At 36.7% G+C, this 26,782-nt stretch overlaps 1 protein-coding gene across 17 annotated transcripts in view; it reads left to right on the top strand.

Moving 5' to 3' along the window:
- cadm2a (cell adhesion molecule 2a) overlaps positions 1–26,782 on the top strand; it is an 877,490-nt gene that overhangs the window by 120,242 nt on the left and 730,466 nt on the right. For 11 of the 17 annotated variants that reach the window (XR_012385992.1, XR_012385991.1, XR_012385990.1 and 8 more), the window contains exon 1: positions 20,583–20,885. The exons of 3 other annotated variants lie outside the window; for them this stretch is intronic. Coding sequence is in view for 9 of the 14 variants with exons in the window: in XM_073914204.1 (XP_073770305.1) it covers positions 20,825–20,885 (61 nt within the window). In the remaining 5 variants the exon portion in view is untranslated. 17 annotated transcript variants of the gene reach the window in all.

The following is a 26,782-nucleotide window of genomic DNA, read 5'->3' as shown; positions in this document are numbered from 1 at the left end:
CATATAAAATAAAAAAAAAAGTCACATTAACCATTCACCTGAAATTTACCGGTATAGGAAGAAACACTAGCTGTGCTTAAACCCTATTCACTTCGAAGTTTGCAAAAAATGAAGAAAAAGAATGCTGAATTAGGTGCGTTTCCATCATTTGTTAAAGCAGCTGACTGAAGTATTGGTAACCAGTCAAACAACAGTAAACAAAGCAAGCATAATGGAGTTATGTAGGTGTAATGTTCACTAAGCTCAAGAAAATTATGCTAGCTTGTTCAAACTGCTTATTTAAAATGAGCTTAAACAACACAATTCTAGAGATTTATTTTTTTTATTTTTTGGGACAACTTAATTGTTTTATGTTCAAACTGTTAAAAACAAACAAACAAAAAAATAAATAGATATAAAATAAGTTAACTTAATTCCTTCATGTTGCCCGAACACAGATCGATTGTGTGGAACCCAGCATTTTTTTACCGTTTACGTATATTCAGATTATTCAGCAAATGTGTTTCCATCTCCCATTATTCTCATTGGGCAACATCGTGAGAAGGTGTCACAGCAAAATGGTTGCTGGTTCGAGCCCTGGCTGGGTCAGTTGGCATTTCCGTGTGGAGTTTGCATGTTCTCCCCGTGTTCGCGTGGGTTTCCTCCGGATGCTCTGGTTTCCCCCACAGTCCAAAGACATGCGCTATAGGTGAATTGTGTAAGCTAAATTGTCTGTAGTGAAAGTGTGTATGTCTTGGTCCTCCAAGTTGGGGGTCGAGTGTTGGGCTAACAACCCACCTTGTAAAAATTAGATGTTACAAAACACCAACATGTTGCGGCTAAATATCAATTTCGATATAAATGAGAGTAAGTATTATTCTCATTAGCTCTTTTTCACAAAACTACCTCAAGTAAGCTTAACATCTTTTTTAATTGGAAATTTTTATTTGAAATTTGGTATTTTCATTACTTGTTTCTCATGTGATGCTTTGAAATTCACATTAACAAAAGGTGATGGAAACTCGGCTATAGTCTTTCACTTTCATTACTCTTTGTATCATCCTCACACCAAGCTGCTGTATGGCTGGTGAATATCATCACAAGGATTCATTTTCTAATGCTTTCCAGTGCAAACACACTCTTCTAAACACTTGCTCCAGTGGTTGAAAGACCCGATTGTGAACAAATGTGATTTTGAACGATTCCTTTAAAGGACGAATATTAAATATTCATGACTGTTATTTTGTATAAACGTTATTACGTTTCTTCTTGGTTAATGAATAAAATAGCGTGCCGCTTTTTAAATACTAAAATGTTTACATAGAGAAACGCATGGTTGCTTTTTGTAATGACTAAATTTAAGAATAATTAATTAATTCTTACATCAAAGCTCTGTAGACAGCATTACCCTTGAGTAAGCATAGAATTAAATTCAATGTTCAGCGTCCATTAAGAAAAAAAAAAAAAAACAGCTTTATATGTGTCGGTTCACACAAGGTTCATAGCTGCCTTAATATTACATTACAAGAGAAGAATTTTTTCCCGTTTTTCCACCTCAGCTAGACCCGAGAAGGTTTCAAGGCACTTTGGAGAGCAAAAGAGTTAAAAAAGACAGAGCATCGGTCACCTCAGTATCGACATTTTAATACAAATTCTCCACAGGTTCGCTCCAGACAGCCTGTGCTTTCACCCCTGAAGCCTGCCTGAAGGGAAAGTGTCTTTCTCAGCACATCCGCAGGGTCGATGGGGATTCTAATGTACTATTAAACATTTAGATCCTCAGCTTCCACTAATGGCGATTATGTGTGCAGGTCCAGCATAGAAGAGGCAGCGTTATGAGTCTGACTCGAGCAGATGGGTTATGATGTGAGGTAACATGGGATTAATTTGGATGGCCATGTTTAGTCGCTGCTGTTATCAGATTAATGAGGCTTACACATGCTGTGTTCATGTTTATCACATTATCAGGTAAAAGGACATCAGTGTGGTGCTATGTGGATTTGGCATGTGTGTTGGAATGTTCTTTTACATTTTTTGTCATTTTAAGGTTTGTAAATATTATGAAAACAGTGAGCAAGGTTTCATCGATTAAATATGGTCTTTAAATTGCTTTAATTTTTTTCAAGGCTTTATTTAAATAAAAAATTATCATGTAGACCAGTGGATCTACATTTACATACAGATTTAGTCGTTTAGCAGATGCTTTTTAAGAAGCTACTTAAAAAATTAGGATTTATTTACATTTCCACTGCCAGAAGTACCAAAATAGCGAACTGTACCACTTTTTTTGGTACCCTTTTGTAAGGGTAGCTAGCATAACAGTACAAAACAGTACCAAAAAGGTGCATCAGTTAAGTGTGAAAAATATAATACAAGGTGATAGATTACAGAAAGACCTCTTCTGCCCCCAGCATAACTATAAAAGGTTTGGACATTGAAATTGTTGATACATAAATATCTAGGTGTCATTATAGCCAACATGTTGACATTCCAACCTAACATCCAAGCTGTCTATAAAAAATTCCAACAAATAAGAAACATAGATTTTTTTTGGTTTGTGCCTCTATGATGACACTGTTTTATAAACAATTTATTGAATCTGTTTTATCTTTCTGCATTGTAGCTTGGTATGGTTATCTGAGTCTGCCAAATAAGAACAGATTGAGTAGCCTTGTGAAGGTGGCAGGCAAGATCATTGGTATTAACCAAACTGATCCAATAGTAATTTACCGTAATTGTGTTTTAAAGAGAGCTCAGGGTATCTTACTGTATGTACCCCGGATTACCCATTGTATTCTGCGTTTCAGCTGCTGCCATCAGGACATTGTTTTAGAATTCCTAAATGCAGGACTGGGGGAAAGTGAGATCGTCTAAAAAATGATGTATGTTTTGTGGTAATAATTTGGTTATGTGTACATGGAACTTCACCTGTGTGATGGCACCTTGCTGCAATTTTAGATTATCTAAACTGAGTTTGACCCGGTTTAAAAAAGGTGGAGCTAGATTTGCTGCTGGACGCTATCGGTACATAGAGAGAATAATTGCTTGTGCATGAAACAAGGCTGGAAAAATACAACACAGAAAGCACGTTTTTTCAAATACATTGTAATAATACAATGACGTCATCTGGGAATGAACCATGTTCAGACAAAGCTGGTCATCCTTGTGTGAAAAACAGCAGAAACAGGATCTGTTGTATGTCCTCCGTTAGCTATGTTAAATGTAATGAATGCATTCAGAATTGGGTTTTTAGGTGCAGCGGTTGGAGATAATCATACTGAACCTCTTTAATGATGGATTTTGGCTAAAGCATTTAAGAATGACCAAAAGATTTCAGATTTTGTGCCATTTGGTCAGTCTGCTGGTTTGTTCATTAATGCCGTTCCATCATGCCCCAGTTATGACAAAAAAAATAAGCTTTTTTTTTTTTGTTATAACATGATCTTTTAAAATTAAATCATTAATTATTAGATGTGCGAGCTGAAATTTATTCAGTAATTGTGTTGCCATTATAGTTTATGCCCTTTTTGTTCTATTGAGTTAAAATCTTACTTGCAAGTTTTTTTATGCACATTTTAAAAATGTATACGCAAGCTGGCATTTCCATTAAGAACTTTTTAACAAGTCCAAAATGGCAAAATATTTGCATAATAGGTTTACATATCATTTTAAGTATGCAGAAAGTACAAGGCGTTCCACTTCTTCTCTGTATCTCTGCACATCTTGAAATAATAAACTTGATTGTGTCAATAAATAAATAACAAAATGCAATATACTGTATAAATAATACAGAATGGTTTTTTTCTTCTAGCAAGAATGACAATGACAGCTACTTTCTTGCATAAACCATGCCTGCCAAGTAAGGGTACTGTTGGCAGTGGAAAGGGAAGTCTGATCAGGTTGACCCATACCGAATTGTATTAAACTGTACTGTAGCGCTCAGTGGAAATGAGGCATAGGATGATTTTCCACTAAGTCCCTGTTTCCATGCATTTGCAGTGGTCCAGTCACAAGTGCTCAACCAAAAGATTGAATCAGATTTTAGCATGCTCTACATCCCTTTTTGGGAATGCTAAAGGACCAAACCCAAGTTACATGTCTTAGGAAAGCAAATGAAAATTAATGTGATCTGAATAATGTGAAAAATGTTGACTGAATCTGTGTGTTATGGGTGTAGCACTGTGAATGTCAATTTGCTTTGTTTATACAGAGGTTTGAGCAGTTGCTTTTGAGGATCTGTGTGAGCAGGATATATTGTGTTAACATTAATGTCTATACATAACTTTTCAAAAGTATATATTTGCTCATAGTATGAGAATATGTCATACTCTAAGTTAGCCTTAATTGGGCCCACACGGAACCAGCAACCGCAGATTTCCGCAGTTTTTTAGCCCATCATTAAGTCTATTTATTTACTTGTTTAAATGTGTGTAAATTTATATTTATTCAGTATTTAAATTAATTTCCCTAATATTATTGTGATACAAACATAGTAATATTAAATTGTTTATATGGATTATTTTCAATACAGATTGTAAATTATTTTCTGTATTTTACTAGATATATTATATGAGAGACTTGCTTTGTTTTCTGAATAAGCGTATTGGAAAAAATATATATTATTTTTTTATTTCATATATTAAGTTTTTAGTTATGACACTCATAAAATCAATTCACATTGTTCCGCAGATTTTATTATAAATTCTAAGCAGAAATTGCATAAAATGTCTGGCCGTAGCCATTATGAACAATTTAATTTACATTTTAATGATTGAGACTTCCCATATGTTCTTTAATTCACTTAAACTCAGGTATTAAATGTAAAGGTACCCCGGCGGGGCATGCATTTATTTCTTTTGGCTAAGTTAGCAAAGAGACTGAGAGCTAGGGAGAACGTTTATTCCACTCTTTTAACTGACAGACCAATGGATCTCCTCACTGGGCAAAGGGGAATGAACAGCCCTCCTGTGACTTGAGAATTGATTGCCATGCAGTGTTCAAAATAAAAAAAGAGCAAGGGAGAGAATAAAAGGAAGAACAGAGGGCAGACAGAATAAATGATGAAGCAAAAATAGTCGAAAGAGGGGAGACAAAAAGAGTGCGAGGGAGAGTGAAAGAAATAGGCTCTGACTGGGAGTCAAATTAGAAAGTAATGAAGAGAATAGATGGAGAATATGTGATAGCCAAAGCCACTGGGGTGGAGGCTGTAGCCATTGAGAGCCTTCACGTTGTACATTTTAAAAAGTGAGATGTAGACGTAATGCCTGTTTTCAAACAGGTTTCCCAAGCACTCCTCCTCCCCTAATGGCCGGGCAAACAAATACGCCCACTCCAAACTGCTACCATTGGCTGATTCATTGTGGCTGTGCTAGCCAGTGCAATGTTTTGATAACACCTAAGAGAAACAGTGTTCACACTATTTAGGGACATACAATTATCCAGTAAGTGGTTGCTTATAGTCTGCATAATAAGTTGATTTAATATTTTAACATTGAAGACTTCAAGGACAATCAGACTAGTTCACTGCAATCACCATAGCATATGTGCTTGATTAAATCACATAAAAAATGTATATAAGTATACGTCCATGACTTTAAAAGACAAAATGTATTTCAATGAAGTAGAACATTATGAATACACTGCATGTCTCCATTAAAGATGAAGCAGGCTTGCAGTGAACTACAAGCATGAATAAAATACAGGCATGTGAAGTTCATGAACAGGTATAGGAAAGTTACGTACTGAATTATTAACTAACTGTATTGAAAAATACTTTGGATTCATCAAGGTCCTTCAGAGCGCTTCAGATGCATGTACTTCACGCCGTGTTCATGCATGCCTCGGCTTTAACTAGATCCTGGAGGCTCCATCAAGCATGAGTGGCATAAACTTCACATCTCATTTCCATACATCACGCCTTGAAGTACAATGAGTCAACGAAGCATTGAAGCATTATGCTGAGCTAGTCTTTGGTGTTTTACTTTTTAAATTGAGTATATTGATATTTAGGCTAATGCATGGAAAACTATCGATAGTAAACTAGAAGTTGTTTTCCCAGTGGAGGTCGAGTTCATGTTTTATGCACATATGTTCTTTTGTGATTTACCCCATATCGAACAAATCAATGCAAGTGAATTTGTGTTTTGACTTCCCTTCATCTTCAGAACATAAATGAAGATAGTTTATGGATCCAATCTCAAGTCTTTAGAACAGTGGTTGCCTATGGAGTCAATCTAGTGCCATATATACTTGCAAAATAAAATACATTTTTTGCGAACAAAAAAATAACAAAGTAAGTATTGAGCAAAAAATAAATAAATAAATAAATAAATAAATGCAAATCTCCAAAAATCGCAAAGCAAAAATGTATTTTTAAGAAATAAAAATTTATTTTGCTACTAAAAATAAAAAAATAAAAAACTGCAAAGGGAAGTTTTGAGAAATAAGAATGACATTTGCAAACAAAAAAGAGCTGTAAACAAAAATCAAGCAGAGAAAAAATAATAATAAAAATAAAATCAATATTTGCATTTATTTACTCTTGAGTATGCGATGCTGTTTTCACTTCGCACTTCACATTTCTCTACATGGTATCACAGTAACTTTACAGTATCACCCAGGTGGTCTTACATCCCAGGAAATCCGGGACTGCTATAAGCACCCAAGATCCCTTGACTCCGCTCCATTGTCAGATCAGGGCCACAAAGTGTGCAAGAAATGTGCAGAAACTTAAAGTGCAGAGTAAAAACAGCATTGCCAAATCACGGTTGACTAAAAAGCTAATCAAAATTAGCATTGCAATTGACTGAACAGATTTTTTGAAATTGCAAAGATTTTTTATTTTTTTATTTTTTTGCTCTGCTTGGTTTCAATTTGCAGATCTTTTTTGTTTGCAAATTTCACTCTTATTTCTCAAAACTTAATTTTCCCTTTGCATTTGACGCTTGCATTTTCCCTTTCTTTATTTGTATTAGCTAAATTCATTTTTATTGCTTAAAAATTATTTTTTGCTTTGCGATTTTTGGAGATTTGCATTTTTTATTTATTTGTTTATTTTTTGCTCAATGCTTTATTTTTTGTTTGCAAAACTTTATTTTATTTTGCAGGTATATATGGCCCTAGATTGACTCTATAATCCCCAAACTTTTAATCACTGTGGACTGGGAAGGTAGAGATTGTTGGTTGAGTGGGGGGAAGGGCTGGTTGATGGTTCGTAAGTTGCTAGACGATCATCAACCATTTTCTCACAGGATGACTGGCTGACAAAACATTGCTGGAACTCTAATACAAGTTTTATTTATAGAGAAAATTACAAAGCACTGCAGAGTTTGGGTGTTTTGGGTTTTTCTGAGATAACTAGTCTACCGAAATGTGTATATTCTATACAAGCTGAAGCTGATTGGTCAGTTCTTGTCACGTGACTTGTGGTGCTCTTATGGCTGTTTTTTACTTGGTGCGTCTGGAAGGCGTTTGTTAAAAATAACAAACTTTAATTAATAACGAATTAACGCACTCTAGAAAAGAAGTGATATGTGAACGGCCCCTAAAAAAAAGTCCACCGTCATTTGCTATCTCCAGCTGTTGATCTTCTTTACAGACATGGTGCATTCACCTGACTTGTTGACAAATGGGTTGCAGATATATTCCCTGGGCCTTTTCCCTTTAGCAAAGTAACTTTTCTTGCCTTGTTTGTACTCATTTTGCTGATTGTGGGTTAAATTTGGGTGCTCAGATAACCAAAATGTTAGCTAAAGAATACAGTAATTTTTTTTTAAATAAAAGATTTTTCAAAATAAAAGACTTAGATAATAAATAAAACGGAATTAACTAATGATTTCATGTGCGGCCTGGTACCAATTGATCCACGGACTGGTACCAGTTGATGACCACTACTTTAGAAGACTAGTTTAGCCTCATGGATTTTTTGGATTTATGTTTTTATGCTTGGACTTTTGGATTAATATATTTTCAATGGAGGGACAGAAATCATTCAGATTTTGTTCGAAAAAAATACAAAATTTGTGTTTTGAATATGAACAGATTTCTTATTTTTTTTAGCAACATGATGTTTAGTAAATAATAAAGTGTTTTATTTTAGTGTGAACAAACATTTAGGGGTAAAAAAGGCACCACAATATCCCAATATCTGTTTGTATCTCCAAAGTGAACTTGTTTTTTTTTTTTTTTTGTATCTGCACAAAAACAGTTTGTGTTCCACCAAAGAAGTAAACTCTAAACATCTTTGAAATGAACCAGAACAGATAGCAAACAGATTCTAATGCTTAAAAATACAACATCTCTACTTGTCTGTATTGTCCGGTAATAATACTGCAAAGATGGCCGTGTTCAGTCCAGATAGATATTCACATCTGATTTCAGATAGCCAGGATTACAGGGTTGTTTAAAGTCCGACGCATTTCTAAGGGTAGATAAAGCAGAGCCACGGAAAGAACACCAATTTTGCCCATTGTCCAACTTCTGCTGTGTTCAGGTAGACAGAAGCAGCAGACTAGAACTGCCGTGTCATAGGGGTACAGAAAGCTCATTTAGGGGACGATATGGTGGACAGTCTGGCATTTCAGTGGCAGATAAAATAAAAGTGGGAGAAGGCCACGGTGGCAAAACTAGATGAAACTTGCCAGGAATGTTAAACCGAGTGTAACATCCTCGATATATATGTTCGGGAAATGAATGGAGAGGTGGTCTTTTGCCTGAGCCCCAGCTGTGGACCGTCACGCTTTTATATCCACACGTCCCAAAAGAGCACGCAGAGAAGAACTCATTGTAACTTTCCTTAGACCCCATCAGACTTTATTTCTCACATTGTTCTGTGTGCCACATGAATCCAGAGCAAGTGGAAAGCAGTCATGTTTTGCCATTTAAACACTGCGTTTAACAACCTACGAATTTTTCGCCAGTCCATAGTTTAAATGAGAAATCTGTTCAGCGGTTTGGCTAATTCATGCCACATTGCTGTGGTCTGCATATTGAGGATGGTATGGAACAGCCTGGGGGTGTCAGGAGAATTCATTAGCTTAGCCATTTGGTAAGCGATAACTTTGGGAGGGTTCAGTCATAGCTTTGTTCCATCTGCTTGGCACGCCGCTTTTGTGCTGGGAAACACTGCTGGCTCGTTAAATATGGAGGACGGCCGGCTTCCCTCACCACAAATGGGTCATATTATCACTGAGGCGTACTGCTTCTGCATCAATTCTGGAATCTAAATTGTGGAATAAAGGAACAGATTGATCACTTTCATTTGCAGTGCATTATTTTGTTTGAGGAGGAGCTGGAATATCTATTAGAAAAGGAGGGGGTTTTGGTCACATAGAGCTATCTTTAAAGATAGAGACTTTAATTAAATAGTATCATAAATAGTAAGTTATAATACATTAAAAATAATCAAAAATACACTAATGATGATCTTTTTTGCCAAAAATTATTTGAATATTAGGTAAAGATCCTGTTTCATGAAGACATTTCCTAAGTTTCTTACATTAAATATATCAAAACTCACTTTTATTAATGTGCATTATTGAACACTGCACAGTTATCCACTGAAGCTAAGCAGGGCTGAGCCTGGTCAGTACCTGGATGGCAGACCACATGGGAAAACTAGCTTGCTGTTGGAAGTGGTGTTAGTGAGGCCAGCAGGGGATGCTAAAACTGAGGTTAGTGTGAGTCTTAATGCCCCAGTAAAAGGCACACGATACTGTCAGTGAGCACAGTCTTTCGGATGATACATTAAATCGAGGTCCTGACTCTCTGTGGTCATTAAAAATCCCTTGGCACTTCTCGTAAAGAGTAGTGGTGTAACCACGGTGCCCTGGCCAAATACCCTCCTTTGGCCCATACTCATCATGGCCTCCCAATCATCCCCATCCACCAAATTGGCTCTATCACTGTCTTTCCACTCCCCCTATAGCTGATGTATGGTGAGTGCACTGGCGCCATTGTTCTGTGGCTGCCGTCGCATCATCCAAGTGGATGCTGCACACTGGTGGAGGTGTGGTGAGACCCCCCTCATGATTGTGAAGCCCTTTGGGTGCATGGCCATATATGATAAATGCATTATATAAATATGCATTACATTTCTTTATTCAGACATCTTTAATGGAATGTTTCATTGATTGTTTTTCGGAATCTCCAATTCCACATATTTAAATAGTTGTATCTTGACCAAATAGTGTGAATTTATAACAAAGGCCACATCCATGTACATACAAAACATCAAAAAAAAAAAAAAATTACACTTATTTTTATATTTTTTTTTTGTGCAGGGCCACAAATAGCCAAATATAAAGAGTTAGTTAATAAAAAAAATAAATAAATAAATAAATAAATAATAATAATAATAATAATAATAATAATAATAATAATAATAATAATTATAAGGCTGTTGACTTTTTTACCCAACATTAAATAATATTTTAAGCTGAAATGGTGGCCCTTGATGGTGCATCATCAATTACACGCACTTTGAGAATAAAAACAAAAACATAAATACATAAAATACAAACTAAACACTTTTTCGGACACATAAAGTGAAATAAGCAGTCTGTGGAACAAACTTTTTACAGATCCCTATGTTTAAGTCTCAAACTGCATTTTATGAAAACCAAAAATCATAACTAAAAATATTTTTTTAACCTTTTAGTGCAGTGATTGTCAGGCCAGTAATGGTCTGTGGACCAATTGGTTCAAGAAATAATATTTTTTTCTATTTTATTTATTATCTGGGTCTGAACGATCTTATTTTGGAAAACTCTTTTGTTTTGATAAATTAACACATTTTCTCAGTTACATCTTAGTCAATTGAGTGCCAAAATTAAACCCACAAGCAGCCAAATGAGTGAGAACAAGATGTCTTGGGAAGTTTTTTTTTTTTGCAAAGGGGAAAAGGATCATTGAAGAAGGACCCATGAACTGCAAAGGACTGGATCCACAATCCAAACGACAGCCAGGAACCATTTACATATTGCATCTTTTCTGCGCACGAGTTTGTTATTTCTATGAAGCCTTACGGGTGCATATTCAAAGCCACGTCGCAAGGAGCCCGATGTACTCATGCCTTCCAGGCGCACACAGTTGAAAACATCTTAACTATTATGAGCCACAAGAATTGAGCGATCAGCTTCATACTTTGTATGGAATATGTACATTTTGGTAGACTAATTACCTCTGACAAACACAGAACACTCAAACACTGCAGTACTTTTCTTTTTTCCATAAATCAAACTTGTATTAGAGTTGCAGCAATGTTTTGTCAGCTTGTCATCCTCTGAGAAAACGAATGATGGTTTCCTAGCTATATTCATACACTTATCAACCCTGCCACCACCACCCTCAGGCCATGGAAAAATTGTCAAGCATCAACAGGTCCAAGGTGACAAAGTTTGGGGACCACCGTCTTAGTGAACAAATGAATCAGCTATATCTTGGATGAGTAAATTAACAGAAACTTCACATTTTTGGTTGACCTATTCACTCAATATGTAGAGGTGAATAGTAAGTCATTTTTTATTGGTTTATTTTCTGCTCAACAAACTTTATTAAAAATATTTTAGAGTGTGGTTAATGAGGGGCAAGAGCTGATTTCCAAACCAACAGCAGAGCAAGAAATCAGTAGGAAAGATATTCAAATCCTTTTTTTAGATTAGCAATTTAATAAATTACTGATGCAGAAATGGCATAAATTGTCTTTGCAATTAATTATGCATTAATATGTCATTAATATGTCCTTCATTCATATACAATCATCTAAAATGTATTTAATGTTCTTTGAAAGTTTTGTGTAGCTTGCAGTCAAAATCTCATAATGAACAACATAATCTACCGTCTATACCTCTGTGTTTTATCAAACTTTTAGCAAAACTAAATTGTATATTGTTACATAATTACGTAACTGAGCTAAATTTAAGCAGTTGTGGTAGGAGAAAGACAGGGATGAGTTCAGCTGGTGAATAGAGACGTGTTTCTCAGTGCTTGTGGCAATGAGTGGCCACTTATGCATCTGAGAGCTGCCCAGATCAGCCCGTTCCCCCCATTATACCCTTCACTCATCCTGCCAAACACCATTTAAGCATCTTTCATTTCCTCCCCTTGTTCATCACTAAGTTTTTTTTTTTTTTTTTTTCGTGAAACCAATCATTCCACACCGAGCTCCAGCATCAATGTCCAGCACCTTTCTGCCAAATTGCATTGAAGAATTGCCTCAAGGCATTTGGCATGGTTTAAAAACACTGCAGAAATGGCAGAGAAAAGGATTAAATGGGCGTGATTTCTTCATCATTTGTTTTTATATAGCTATTTGAAGGAAACTGATTTGAAACTAAGAGTGCTGATTGCTGATGAGTAACGTATGGGTTTGTGCAGCCAAGAGCGTCTGGGAAGTGTACAGTGAGAAAGGGCATCGCTTTTCAATGTCAAATGGGCTTGACTAAAGAATGCAAAGACCCATCCGTCCTATCTATCTATCTATCTATCTATCTATCTATCTATCTATCTATCTATCTATCTATCTATCTATCTATCTATCTATCTATCTATCCATCCATCCATCCATCCATCCATCCATCCATCCATCCATCCATCCATCCATCCATCCATCCATCCATCCATCCATCCATCCATCCATCCATCCATCCATCCATCCATCCATCCATCCATCCATCCATCCATCCATCCATCCATCCATCCATCCATCCATCCATCCATCCATCCATCCCAGGGGTTTTCAAACTTTTTCAGCTGAGGGCCCCTTTGTGTAGGGCGAATTCTTTCGGGGACCCCCCAAAAATAAAAATGACGCCACCCCCTCAAATTAACAACTGTACTTAATTTTTTTTTTAATTGTATTATTCAATACATTTATATTATTATATATTATTCAATAAATTTATATTATTCATTATCTGGATTAATTTTTGTAAGATGTTAGTTGAGTTGACATGGTTTTAGTGCTTCAATCTATTGATCAAATCTTGATGCGCAGTACTCATTGTGGTCTGCTCTCACTGGATTATTCCATCAAGCCATATTTTGTGTACAAGTCGTCACTTTACACAGTTTTTATGCCATTTTTATGCTTTTTTTCAGCCTATGCACAGCTAGACTCTTCTGTATTTACACTTACAGCTGAGAGTCTAAATGTATCTAAAGATTTAAAGCTTTAAAGTTTTAAAGAGTTTTGTCATTCATTAGCCTGTTAACAGTTAACTGTACTGTTGTAACTAGCAATACTACAATAGAGGCTGTAGTGGTTCAGTGTGTTTTGTTTATTTTTATTCCTTTTTTTTGTGCACATCATAATTTACTCAGGTCGACAATCCTGACTTACACTGATAAAAAAATAATTTCCTAAATGCAATCTAGAATTGGGTATTCAAGTTCAAAGAGCCACAAGTTTTACTTTGCATAATTTTAGAAGCTTTGCTGACTTTAAAATGTTCATACCAGTGTGTTCTATTAATAATAATACTGAACATTACATTTAAATTATTTACACAAACAAATATGGGAAAAAGTGGAACAAAAATGCATTTATATTCAAAGTATTAAAATTTGATCAGGTATGTTGAGCTCTATTAAATACAGAGCACTAATACATTTTAATATTTAATAATTATTAGCCCTATAACATAACACAAACAGATACATTATAATTTTTAAAGGCTATAGTGCTTTTACTCAGTGTGTATACAATTTAGTTTTTTTAATCATCCAGTTATGAACCAATGTGTGTAAGACGTCCACTGCAGAGCTTATCCAGCTGTCATTAGTGTAACAGGAGTGAAACTCGCTGATGTGATGACAGCTCCATTCATTGTTATTGCAGCACTTTTTGCTTTACAATTTTAATATGTTTGTTTGCCATGCTGCAAAGAGGACCGTCTGATATTTGTACAATGCAAAGTGTAAAAGCCTGTCGCGCTGTGGACGAGGTGCAATGTTGTGCCCTGTCTTTAAAATGCTATTTGTTTCCTATGAGTGAAGCCTGCGCAGAGAGGCGCGTACTCCGCAGCACCCAGCTGATCGGTTACTTAGGAACGCAAGCCATAAACAGGGTAGTGCTTTCAGCCACCGATAATGTTCTTATTGATCATATATTTTAACTGAAATATAGTCAGACAAACCTGAGCATTCATTTAGTTGTTTAGCGTAAAAGAGGTAAGCGTAAGTGAAAGGTAAACGCCGTCAGGTGCAGCAGACAAGCGCCAAAAATCAAAGTCAGGAAGCGCCTGGCCAGAAGCGCTTATTCAATAAAAGTCCCCGTCCACGGAGGCGGGCCGCTACGCTTCTTTTCCTGTGTCACGAAAGTGTCAACTGCATTTAAATTACATAAGTATAAAGCTTCATTTTTGCAGTACTTTTGAGCTCAAATTATAATAAAAATATATTAACCTTCAGAATGATGTAGGACACAAAATTCATCCATGTGGGCTCATTGATCTAAAATTTCTTTGCGGCCCCCCTAGCGCCATCTGGCGGCCCCCCAGGGGGCCGCGGACCCCAGTTTGAAAACCCCTGATCTATCTATCTATCTATCTATCTATCTATCTATCTATCTATCTGTCTATCTGTCTGTCTGTCTGTCTGTCTGTCTGTCTGTCTGTCTGTCTGTCTGTCTGTCTGTCTGTATGTCTTTTTTTCTTTCATTCTTTCTTTTCCTTCTTTTTTTGGAACATCGTGTTTTGTATTTTTGATGGAGTTTCTGGACTAGCCTGCTGATCCTGACGGTGCATGCCAGTCAACGGCTTTTCATCTCTTTTTAAAAAAAATACTGCTTAAGTCTTTTTAACTGATTATATTTTAAATACATAACATTGATGTGGTAAAAGGAAGCATAAAAAAATTGTAAAATGTCTGATTAAGCATTCATCGGAAGTTTATCGCCAAGGAAAGAAACCCTATCTGTGCATATGCCCTATGTACCGCTGAAATAGTCATATATGATCATGATCGGTGTCAACCTAGGCTCTTTCGCCAGCATCACTTTGCATTGACATACTTTATGACTCTCATTGACAGACAACTGGCTCACACTGACAGATTGTAGAAGCACATGCACATGTGCCATTCATATCAGATTTATTTTCAAATATGAATGAGTCCTGAGACTGATCTGAGATTTCAAAATTCATGTACCAGTGTAGGACTTTTAGATTAAATGCAGCCATCAAGATGATGAGTTTATTTGGGTCAACTAATCGTGGATTTATTATGCCGAGGTTAAAGAAATTCTGTAAATTCTCCGGGCTGTCTGGAAACCTGCTGTCAGCATGGGAAGTCTCATATGCTTTCTCAAATTTTAAGTCAAATTTTATTTGCGGTAATCTACTGACTGTACTATGTGGTTTGTTTATTGGATAAAATGTTTAATAGCGACATGGACACATAATACCCCATAAAACCGCCTATATTAACTCCCTGCAAAGGCTAAATTGGGTCACTTGAACCAAATAATGTAATATAATGTGGCCAAAGGCTCCCTTGGTAAACCTTTAAAACATTAATGAAAACTCTAATAAATGTATATTATTATTTTAGTACTCCAGTTATCAAATCTGCTTATTGCTAATTCTGTTCCTTTTTGTTTTTATAACTTATAATTTCTAGATTTGTACTCCCCATTCCACATTAATGACTATGGGTAGTATAAATGTACAGGTAATATAAATTATACAGGTAAATAAGTATGTGTATATCAATATAAAGTACTGGTAATATATACAGTGCTCAACATTTATGAGTACACCCCACACAAATGTCTCATTTAAATGAATATTTTCCATAGAAAGCTTTACAATATTATATTTCTGCATTCTGTATACATTAAATTAGTCAGTACTGAAGCCAAATCTGGAGCTAATCTAACAAAATAACTTGATAATAGTCCAAAAACTAGTTCACCCAATGTTATATGTTAGTAAAAAACAATAAATAAAATATTACAATAAGAACAAAAGTCAACAGGAACAACAAAAAAAAAAAATTATAAAATGTTGTTGAAAATGTATAGTTTGTATTTTTTCCAAATATTTTGCATGTATTTAAAATTAATATTTTTTTTATTTCTAAAGATTTTGAATGACAAAAAATATTATTTTAATAAATATATTCGTTTTATAAATCTGTTTTGTTCAAATGCACCAAAATATATCACCTATATTCACTGAGAAATTGATAAATATAATCATTTTACATATTAAATTAGTAATAATAACATAATTCAATCTTTGTTGTTCTTTTTTTGAAGAGTTTACCACATTCATATTGAGGAAGTACATAAATTTAGTTAAGCAGAGCATATTTTAAGTCTCATTTTTATGAAATGGTACTTGAACCATTTTTCTGTGGAATTCTGCATAAGATGACCAGTGAATAATTGGTTTTAGTTAATTTTAATAGTGTTCAATTAATTTCCCTCATGGAAAGTGCATGTAGAAGACGTATACTGTGTCTAAGTACATTGCAGTGAGATACCCTCATGCATTCAAGAAAACATGATCCTCAGAGATGCATTAAAATGCAGAGCCATTATTTATCAATTACATCTTAATGCTCTCTGCTTCCTAGATTTTACCACCTCTGCTGGTTTGTACTGTAGTTTTACAGATTCCAAAATGTGGCTTGTGGGATTAAAAAAAGAGCTAATAAGGCATTTTAGGAGTGAGATTTACTGTAGTGCATTTGTACTCAAACGCTCTCCTGCTCCTTCTTTCTCATTTTCCACTGCAGGTACCTCCGAGCAGCAGGTAGAGACTAAATTGAGCACACATGTCTACTTCTATTGATTGATCCCCTAAAAATGTGATGTTGTGGCAGCATAAATCTTTATCAGAATTGTACAGTTTGGGTGTGAGTGTGTTGACACAATCTGGCTTAGTTCACTGTAGTCTTCAACTGCAATCTTTATCAGAAAAGCATAATTATAACATATTCAGGCTGATTGACATCCGTTTTTTTTTCCTTTTTTTTTTTTTTTTTTGGGCCTATTACTGTTTTTGGTTTTCACACAAATGCCTTTTTGCTATTCAGGTTATTCGGCGTACACATGTCTCTTTCCAAATGACCTACGGTGGTTTTCTTGCATAGTCATTATCATTTGCATATTAACAAGCCTTTTTTTGTAAACGATGAGAGAATTGTAGCAGCTCTCAGTGTTTTGTTCTGCGTGTAACATGAACTTACTGAAAATAAAAAAAATATTTTTCAAAAATTAAAGCACAAAATTACAGTATGAAAGGAGAAAATTTATTATAACTTAAGTGGATGTTATGGGATTATTGTATACTTTGTAAACAATTAATCAGCCATTGTTAACTGTATAAGTATTGCACCCACACATTTGTTATAATAAAATAAAAAGGGCTGCACAATATTGAAAAAAAAATAACATTGCGAGATGTTATAGAATAACTTGCCTGATTATACTAACCTGCCTAGTTCACCTTATTAAACTAGTTAAGCCTTTAAATGTCACTTTAAGCTGTATAGAAGTGTCTTGAAAAATATCAAGTAAAATATTATTTACTGTCAGCATAGCAAAGATAAAATAAATCAGTTATTAGAAATAGGTTTGTAAAACTATTATGCTTAGAAATGTGCTGAAACAATCTTCCCTCCATTAAACAGAAATTGGGGAAAAATAAACAGGGGTGATATTAATTCAGGGGGGCTTTAGGAACTGAATGATAAAAAATAAAAATATTAATTAAGTTAAGGTCACAAATGGTACAATTTCTTTTACATGAATGCTTTTAAAATCAATATACAATCACAGGCATCAAAAACACATGCAAATTCTAAATTAGACTACAATCTCAACATTATAGGCATACAGTATATCCTACGATGTGACTAATACAAATGATCACATTGTGATATTGATGTTGAAATGATACATTGTGCTGCTCTAACCTACTGTAAAAATGCTGGCTTCCACACATAATTCCTTCATGTTGTCCCAACACAAGTCAATTAAGTTAACCTAATTGTTTTTACGAATTTAAGTTGACTGAACATAAAAAAAACTCAAGAATTGTGTTGATTCAGCTCATTTTAAATTATTTTATATATATCATTCATTCATTTTCTTGTCGGCTTAGTTGCTTTATTAATCCGGGGTCGCCACAGCGAAATGAACCGCCGACTTATCCAGCAAGTTTTTATGCAGCGGATGCCCTTCCAGCCGCAACCCATTTCTGGGAAACATCCACAAACACATTCACACACACACTTATACACTACGGACAATTTAGCCTACCCAATTCAACTGTACCACATGTCTTTGGACTGGGGGGGAAACCGGAGCACCCGGAGGAAACCCACGCGAACACAGGGAGAGCATGCAAACTGAGAAACGCCAACTGAGCCGAGGATCGAACCAGCGACCTTCTTGCTGTGAGGCGAACGTGCTACCCACTGCGCCACTTTAAAGACTGCGCGTCTTTAATATATTATTTTAATCAGTTAATTATTTTTGTAAAAATTGATTAGCCACATGAAACCTTTGTTATATTCAAGTTTCGTAGTTTTCTTTAATTTCTCCGCACTCTCTTTGTGTTTTCTTTATTGAAACTGCCTGCACTCTGATTCAGCACTACGTTTCTGACTTGATGTTAGCTAGTTCACATGGTTCTTGATCGTATTGTGCAGTTCTCCTTGGGGATGTGCCACTGCCACAGTACTGCTGACAGTTATGAGAGACACCGCTCTTACTCACTGTGACATCTGTGTTCACTGTTTGCAGGGAGGAAGCCATGTTAGAGTATCTCTCAGGGAGGAAAGCTTTTAAAACATGATCTATTAGGGCCATGCGATTTTTATCTGTCAGGCTGGAAGCATAATAAAGAGAAACGGGGAAAGGGAGAGAGAGAGATTGAGTGTGGTTTGATTGAATCATGGATTTATCTCATGATTTGAATGGGTGATTCAACTATAAATATTGTGGAAGGGATGATGAGTGTCACATAACCACAGGCATAAAAAGGATGGTATAGACTTAATAGATTATATTAGAAGTCTTGTTTCAAGTATTACAAATGATACAGACTTGAGCAATATGTCACAGTGCACTGTTTTGGCACTGATTACACAATTATGACTTCTAAATTAGGAGAATTTATTGTGAAACACCTTCAGAATGATCTAGTTTGAGGTGAGGGTCAAAGAGAATTAACTTGTGAGCTGTGCAGATTGACCTTCTGAACATGTGTCAGCTAAGTAGAAGAAACGAGAAGAGACTTGATAAGAAATTTTATGGTGAATTGCAGCCTCCGATCGGAGTGTGTAACTTTTTCAGAATCAAACTTATCTTTGCCTGCAGGAAGAGGAATCGCATTTTAAAAATGAAATTAAATTGGATTTTTTTAAGCCGTTTTTTTTTTTTCTTTTCAAAGGTGACTTTTCTGAGTTATCGCACCAGAAACATTGAGAACTTTAAAAAAGAAATCCCACTTCGTTTTAACAATCCCTCTTTCATATGAATGCTTGGTTAAATCATCATTTGCCTCTTTTAAGTTCTCCTCAGCTCAGTGGACGAGATAAAACTGCTGCCACTGTGTGATATAAAATACATTTCATAATATTAAGATCTGACATTTAATTTCCACTCAAGGGAGCATGTCTCGACAAGACCTACAAATTATATACTTTCTGTGTGTGTGTGTGTGTGTGTGCGCGCACTGTGTGGACCGTATAGGTGAGTTCTCAGTTCTAACTGCAAGGCTTTTGAGCTAAACGTGTTATTGCACAAATGATTTCATGAGCGTCTTTCAGAACTTTCAGAACTCTGTTTTACTTGTGTTATGAATGTGTATATTTTTTTATTCAGGAACTAGGCTATGTGTATATTTAAATTCATATTACACGCACTTTAATATTTTGACCGTGCAATTTGGTGTTTTGACGTTATTTTGCAAAACTGTCAAACATTTTATTCTCATAAAATGGATGCAAAACCTATAATGAGATTCATTATAAGAATTTACCTGTTATGACAGTTAACTATGCAGCAGAGATTAGCGTACTATTATTATTGCAGTTTGTGCAGTACAAGCTGTTTATGATGTGATGATTTATTGAAGACATTTAAGTTGACGTGGTAGAAAATGTGTTTTTTTCCTTCACTGGAAAGGGTAGGCAACCCTCTTTGCTGGATTGTGACGACGATGCAATATTATCCGCCTAGTGGTTTGTACCAGTATAAACTGTGAGCACAGACAAGTCTGTTTGATCCCGGTGAGAGGTGTGCTGCTCGTACATCCTAGGGTTGCTGTCCATTCAGGACTGCTGTATGCCTGTGTAATGAAATCCACACACACGCACACACACACAAACGTGCCTAAATCATCATTAGTCCACTCATATCAGGATCGCCTCGTTGCGCAAAGAATTAGAACGAGACAAGGGGCAATCCGTGCCATTGCACGTGCTCACATTACATTTCCCCGATCCTTTAATCATACGGACTGTGGAGTCGAGAAGCAGTTTGAGCGGAGAATAATTCTCGGCGCGCGCTATTGGCTCCCCGTCCTCATCTGTCAATCTGGGGAGGCGGGACTCTGCCTTCTCGCGCTCCCAGGAGGCGATAGATGCGCGAGCTGTACTTTTCTACTGTGTTGGAGCGCTTCGCACTTCTCGAGCTCAGTCCGAGCGTCAAGTGAACGGTGTGCGGAAAACGCAGTGGGACTTCAACCGAGGAGAAGTTATCGAAGGAGCCTGTAGTATTGATTGCAGCAGCCTGCACCTGGATAAGCCTCATCATCAGCGCGCGGAGAAGCGAAAGAGCGAAGAAAGTGTGTTGACGGCAAGCGGGCAGCTGTTACAGAAGGAAGGCAATATGATGGTGAAGCAGCATATGCTGTTTACCCTGTACAGCATCTGCGGGATCGTCCTTAAAGGTAAGAGCGCTTCAAACTTTAAAGCAGCCTATGCGGTGTTTCGCAATCCGGGCGCTCATCATCATTACGCACCGTGTAGGAAAGGCGTAATGCTCTGGAATGGTGATGGTGATTTGCATTTCCACAAAATCTCCTTAAAGGGCCTCGAGTGAGTACGAGGACAGTTCCCTGTTAGTCATCATTGCTCTGAAGGAATTGTGCGGTGCACGTTTGCCCAACACTGATACAGAATCTTATCACGGATAAGCCTGCACACACTGCTGAGCTAGAGCCCCGCTTTTATGGATTACCAGTCAAAATGTGTTATAGATAAACTCACCACCCCATGATAATATGATTTAATTGATACAGCTTCCCCTGATCGGAAACTTTACATAATGAATGTGTGGCTCTGTTGGATTTTAAAACCATGCGTAGCATAAACGTATTCGGTGACTCCATTTAGATTTTTGGGGAAATGCGATGGCTTTTAGTGCATACTAGACTAGTGTTAAATCTTGTGGTGTATTCTATGCTCTGTGTTTTATATTGATTGTGGATTATTTTGATGTAGGCTATGCTGTTTTATGCTGGGAGGGCTGTTGCATGGTTAGTTTTGAGGCAAAACATATATTTTATTCCTGTAAGGTGGTCGTTTATATTGGAGCTTTTGTTTTGGCTCAAAAACCTTAGATATCACACCGAGTGTGAATCTAATTGTTTAAGTACTTTCTAGCACCCTTAATCGGGTTTGCATGTGTTTTGGGGGAGTTTCAGAGTCTTCGGGATGTATGGTATTTGCGGCAATCCGCATCTTGGGGTCGTAGTAGCATCAGCTTTTTTTCCTCTCAGAGACAGACTTGCGGAGCAAGTACACCTGTCAGTTTACAATTGTCAGTGTGATGTATTATTCACCCACATTTACAAACAGTACATTTAACATCACGCCATAATACAAGTTCATAAAGCCGTTTGTCAGCATTTCTGTCTTGTTTACCCGAAGTCCTGTAGTTTCGGCTGCCGCTCATCATTCACGCGCGACACTGTAAACAGGATCAGCAGGGCAAGGTCGCGCGCAGTGTTTGACCGTTAGTGTGACAGGAATACTTGATGAATGCGTCAACTGAACGTGCCTTATTGCTTTTTCGCGCCATTTAAAGGCATGGCTTGCTTAAAGTAATGCCATAGAGGTTAGTTCAGGTCTGCAGCTGGATGGGCTTCGTATATGACTACTCACATGTGAGGGTACGCGCCGTCCCGCCAATATCTCATGAGCAGCCACCGCCCGGATTCATCACCGACCACAAATCAGTCCATAAATTTCACTATGCTCATAACCTCAGATATTAAAAAGTTGAATGTAACTTTGCTTCAAAATGACTCCATACATTAGCACCTTTTCAAAAACGAGTGATATCGTTTTGATGTCAATAATACATTAATGCATATTAAGGGTATAGGCCAACAACAATATTGTCATGTATTCATAGACTATTATAATAAAAAATAAATTTTTCTGCAATAAGTCTTTGAATCTTGTACAATGATGCAAATAGTTTGACGTGACTGATAACAATCTGCAAGTTTATAAATATCAAGTTCAAGCACTCCATCAAACTAATGCAACATACAACAATAAACACTTTACATTGTCAACTGGAGATGTTTTCTCTATGTTAGATTAAATTCCTGCTCAAACTCATAAAAATCCGTCATGCCAAAACTTGGAAGTGACATGTATTTGATACTCCTAGCCGATCTGGTTTGGTCTGGATATCAGTGAAACATGACTCCTTCAACCAGAGGTGTTTACATCTCAAACAGTCTGGCTTGCAGATCTGGCGGTTTACGAATGTGCAGGATGAATGCAAGAGAGACAGAGAGGGAAGACAGTATTTGCATTTGCCTTTCGGAGTGCGTGCGTGTGGCTTCCCTCCTCTGCCCCATCTTTTGACAAAATACCCTATGCTGTGTGTTGATAATCAGTCTGAGAGGTGGGCCATTAATAATCAGAGATAATTAAGCACATTCCTCAAGGCTTCACTTCTAATGAGTCGGCAGCAAGCGTGAGACTGAAGCAATGTATTGATTTCCCCCAGCCTTCTTTCTCTCTGCCCGTAAATCACAAAGCCTGTGTTTCTCAGCACCCAGTCAACAGCCCTACTGGTTGCAAGTGCCTCCTTCGGTTCTTTAACACACCTCTCAGAGTCTGTCTGCACCTGCGTACCATGTGTGAGCGTGTTAATAGGCTTAACAGAGTGGGCTGACAGTGCTGAGGGTTCAGGTATAGCCCAGTCTGTTTTGCAACTGACAATCAATGGATCTGATTATTGTGATTTTAGTCGTACATCGATTATATTTAGCATCTGGATTGAGTGATGCTACATAATCCTATTTACCCCTAAACCTATCTGACTGACTGAATTTGATTTCAGCTTGAGGCATTAATTATGTATGTGAAATGTTGATGTCAATAAATGGATGGTGGATTTGAAGTGTCCTTTACTGTACAGTGTTCTCACAGTAATTAAAAGCATGGGCATCTCTAGGTGTTGTGATTCCCAAGCTTTGACAATGAATGATATCTTTAGCAGAGAAATTACATTTTCTAAATGTGATTATCTAGCAAGTATTCTTCTGGAATTTAAGAGTACAAATTATTCAATGACTGAAAGACATGGAAATATAGGACATTTTAAAACACGATGGCAGGTTCTTGTAATTTTATAGATGCAGCTGGCTTTAATATTTTATTGGCTATTTAAGAGAGTGAACTATGTTTTTTTTATTATTATTCTTATCAAGTATTTATGAGTGAATGTAAAATCCAGGAGAGTGATGAAAGTTCATAAGTCAAATATGTGAAAAGCTTGGCTTCATTATATCAGTGTTTTAACCTGCATTTTATTTTTTTCATAAGCATTAGGCGTATATTTGTCTCCCTATTATGTCATATGGACGTTTTACAGATTATGCATAACCCTCTACACTAGAATCATTGTCAGCGCTAGTTTTTTTGCATTATGAAACGCTGCTCCGAAGCGGTGGTCGCTCAGTTTTTGAGCCTAACATCAGTGTGACATGATGCAGTGTTAGAATGATATGGCTAGAAGCTTACCTGCCAACATTCAGTCGTGTGCCTCATATTCACATGATTTAAGTTTGATTTGTATTTCTGTGTTCGCCATACTCCACGGCACCTTGCATGTAGCCAATGCTATCACAAGTTTTATACTTTTGCATTTTGTTTGTGGTGCTCTGACAATAACACTTCCGAAACACTAGTAGGCAGTGAGGTTTCTATTTTCCAATTGTTTTTGACGGTGTTTTTTGCTGGAAATGTGTGTAATGCTACTTTAGAAGTATCTTCATTTTTACCCTTACTGTATAGTTAATTCAGAAAAAACTTCATTCATCAATCATCAATGTAGTTAATATATTATATGAGGATTTGCAATGCCAGAGCCTGTATGTACTGTAAATAGATCCCTTATAGCTGCATTCGTCCAACCACTGACACTGGCACATGAACATTATGAATCTTAATGTCATAATTTACTCATTCTTTACTTTTTTTAAAACCCTTTCTGAGGTTAGGAAGATATTTTATAGAAAGCTTGAAACTTGTAACCATTGACTTTCATGTTTTTTTTTCTACCTTGGCAGTCAATGGCTACAGGTTTGCAGCTTTTTTTTTTTTTTTTTTTAACTTTGTGTTCATCGGAAAAAAAAAAAAAACTTATAAAAGGTTTCAAACCACTTGAGGGTGAGTAAATAGTGAGCAAATGTTCATTTTTGAGTGAACAATCCCTTTAAGCCAGTGTTTCTCAACCACTTACCTAGAGGACCATCAACTCTGCACATTTTCCATGTCTCCCTCAATAAATACACCTGATTCAGATGATCAGCTTATTGGCAGAGACTGAAAGACCTGTAATGGGTGTGGCAGACAAAGGAGACATCCAAAACAAGCAGTGTTGGTGGACCTACAAGAATGTGGTTGAGAAACTTTCCTTTAAGCTAAATAGTACTCATGGATAAGTGTTAACCCTGCGTAAATTATGAGCAATTAGGAGTAAAATACACTTTCCACATTTTAAAACTGACCTAGGGTTAATTATTTCAAATGTAAAAAGCCTTAAATCTGCAATCTTAAAATAACAGGATTAAAAATACACAAACTACTTTAAACCCCAACAAGATGCATTATTTGTCAACTGCCCAGTTCTTGTCTGCATCCCAGTTCTCCATCTGCAGTGAGGAAGCAAACCCAGCTGCCTTTCAGAGCGCTGGTCATCGATTACTCTTAAAGCCATGCCAGCTTTCAACAGTGAGGTTAAATGTTTGAAGCACAGGCACATGCGTTCAGAGGGATCACTGCATTCTGCCAGCAGCTGCATGGGGTTTAGGGGAGCATGGCAGTTATGCAAAGCATGTGGCAGACAGTGCAGCTCCTCCCTGTGTGTGGAGTACTATAGTCCCTGTAAAGTGCTGTTGTGTGGACGTCTGCTGTGAGTAATAGCAAAGCTTGGCTCCTTCCTCTGAGACGCCAGAACTGAGTGGGAGGACTATGTGGTCCTTTTTCATAGAAGATGTACGCCTTTATACTTGTTTCTGTTTTGCGGGTATGTTCCCTCTTCACGGACTGCTTATGTACACACACACACACACAAAAAAATAATAAAAATCTTTCTTTCTCTTCCTGTCTTATTTGGCTCTCTAGTGCTTTGACAATCCTGCGCTCTGAAACCCTGCCCGAATCTTCCAATGCAAAGCATACCCAAATTCAGAAAGCCAACCCAGCTGGCTAGGGTTAACAAACTCCCAAAAATACAAATAAAATAAGGATTTTAAATTGGTGGAAACATTATTTAACACAAATAATGCTGCTTTCAAATATTTGTTAAGTGAGCTATTGTGCATTTTTTGGCCTCCTGCCTCTCAGACAGCTTATCCCAATAGTCACTCCTAGCTGGGCATTGGCCTTCCCGGACCCAGCCGTTTTAAGGGAGTAGCGTGGGAAAGCGCTGCTTCAGGAGAGATCTGTGTGTATGTGCTATCGTATTTATGTTGAAAAGGAAGGTTAATGGCCTTTTTTTTTCATTCCCGGACTGTTGTCTTTGTCAGTCGTGGAGCGTGAAAAGCATCTGTGCAGGTGAGCGGCAGCATAGGCAAATGTGCTCAGACAGGTGAGAAATGGAGTCGGGCATAAGCTGCCATTTCTGCTGACTAGAATAAGCATTTGTTTGGCATTAATTTAGCAAGGGAACAACACAGATTGCACAAGCTTCTCTCTTTAGGCTGCAATACGGAGCTCTTTCTATTACGACTGTGCAATATGATGATTTTAAAGTCTAGTTTATTTTGTAATGTCACAATATATATATTGTTTACAGTAATACCTTTTCCATAATTTATATGAGCGCATTATTACCGTCATTATGGGGATGCAGACTGAAACATGACTGGCAGTATCGTAATCGTTAGTTTTTGAAAAGTGATTTCTATTTTATTTATTTTATATTTCTACATTTTTAATCAAACATTTGCTACAAAAATTGTATATAAAGTAAAAAATATAATAAATTATGAAAGACTATGCTTTAAAATATGCTTTAAAACTTGCAGTCAATATATATATATATATATACATTTGAAACAGCACGGTACGGGGCACGGTGGCTCAGGGGTTAGCACTGTTGCCTCACAGCAAGAAGGTCGCTGGTTGAAGTTGCACCAGTTGGCATTAGGCATGGGCTGGTTTAAGATTCTGACAGTATGATAACCGTAGATAAAAATATCAAGCTCTCACGGTATCACGGTATTGGGATTACTTCTCTAAAATATGTTATTTTTAAATGTCTAGATAAAAAAAAAAAAGAAAGAAAAAAAATTGAACACAATATATTTTATTTTTT

The sequence above is a fragment of the Danio rerio genome, chromosome 10, assembly GCF_049306965.1.
Source record: "Danio rerio strain Tuebingen ecotype United States chromosome 10, GRCz12tu, whole genome shotgun sequence".
Taxonomy (NCBI): domain Eukaryota; kingdom Metazoa; phylum Chordata; class Actinopteri; order Cypriniformes; family Danionidae; genus Danio; species Danio rerio.
The sequence above is the reverse complement of the archived record's forward strand: the minus strand, read 5'-3'. Positions and strand labels throughout refer to the sequence as shown.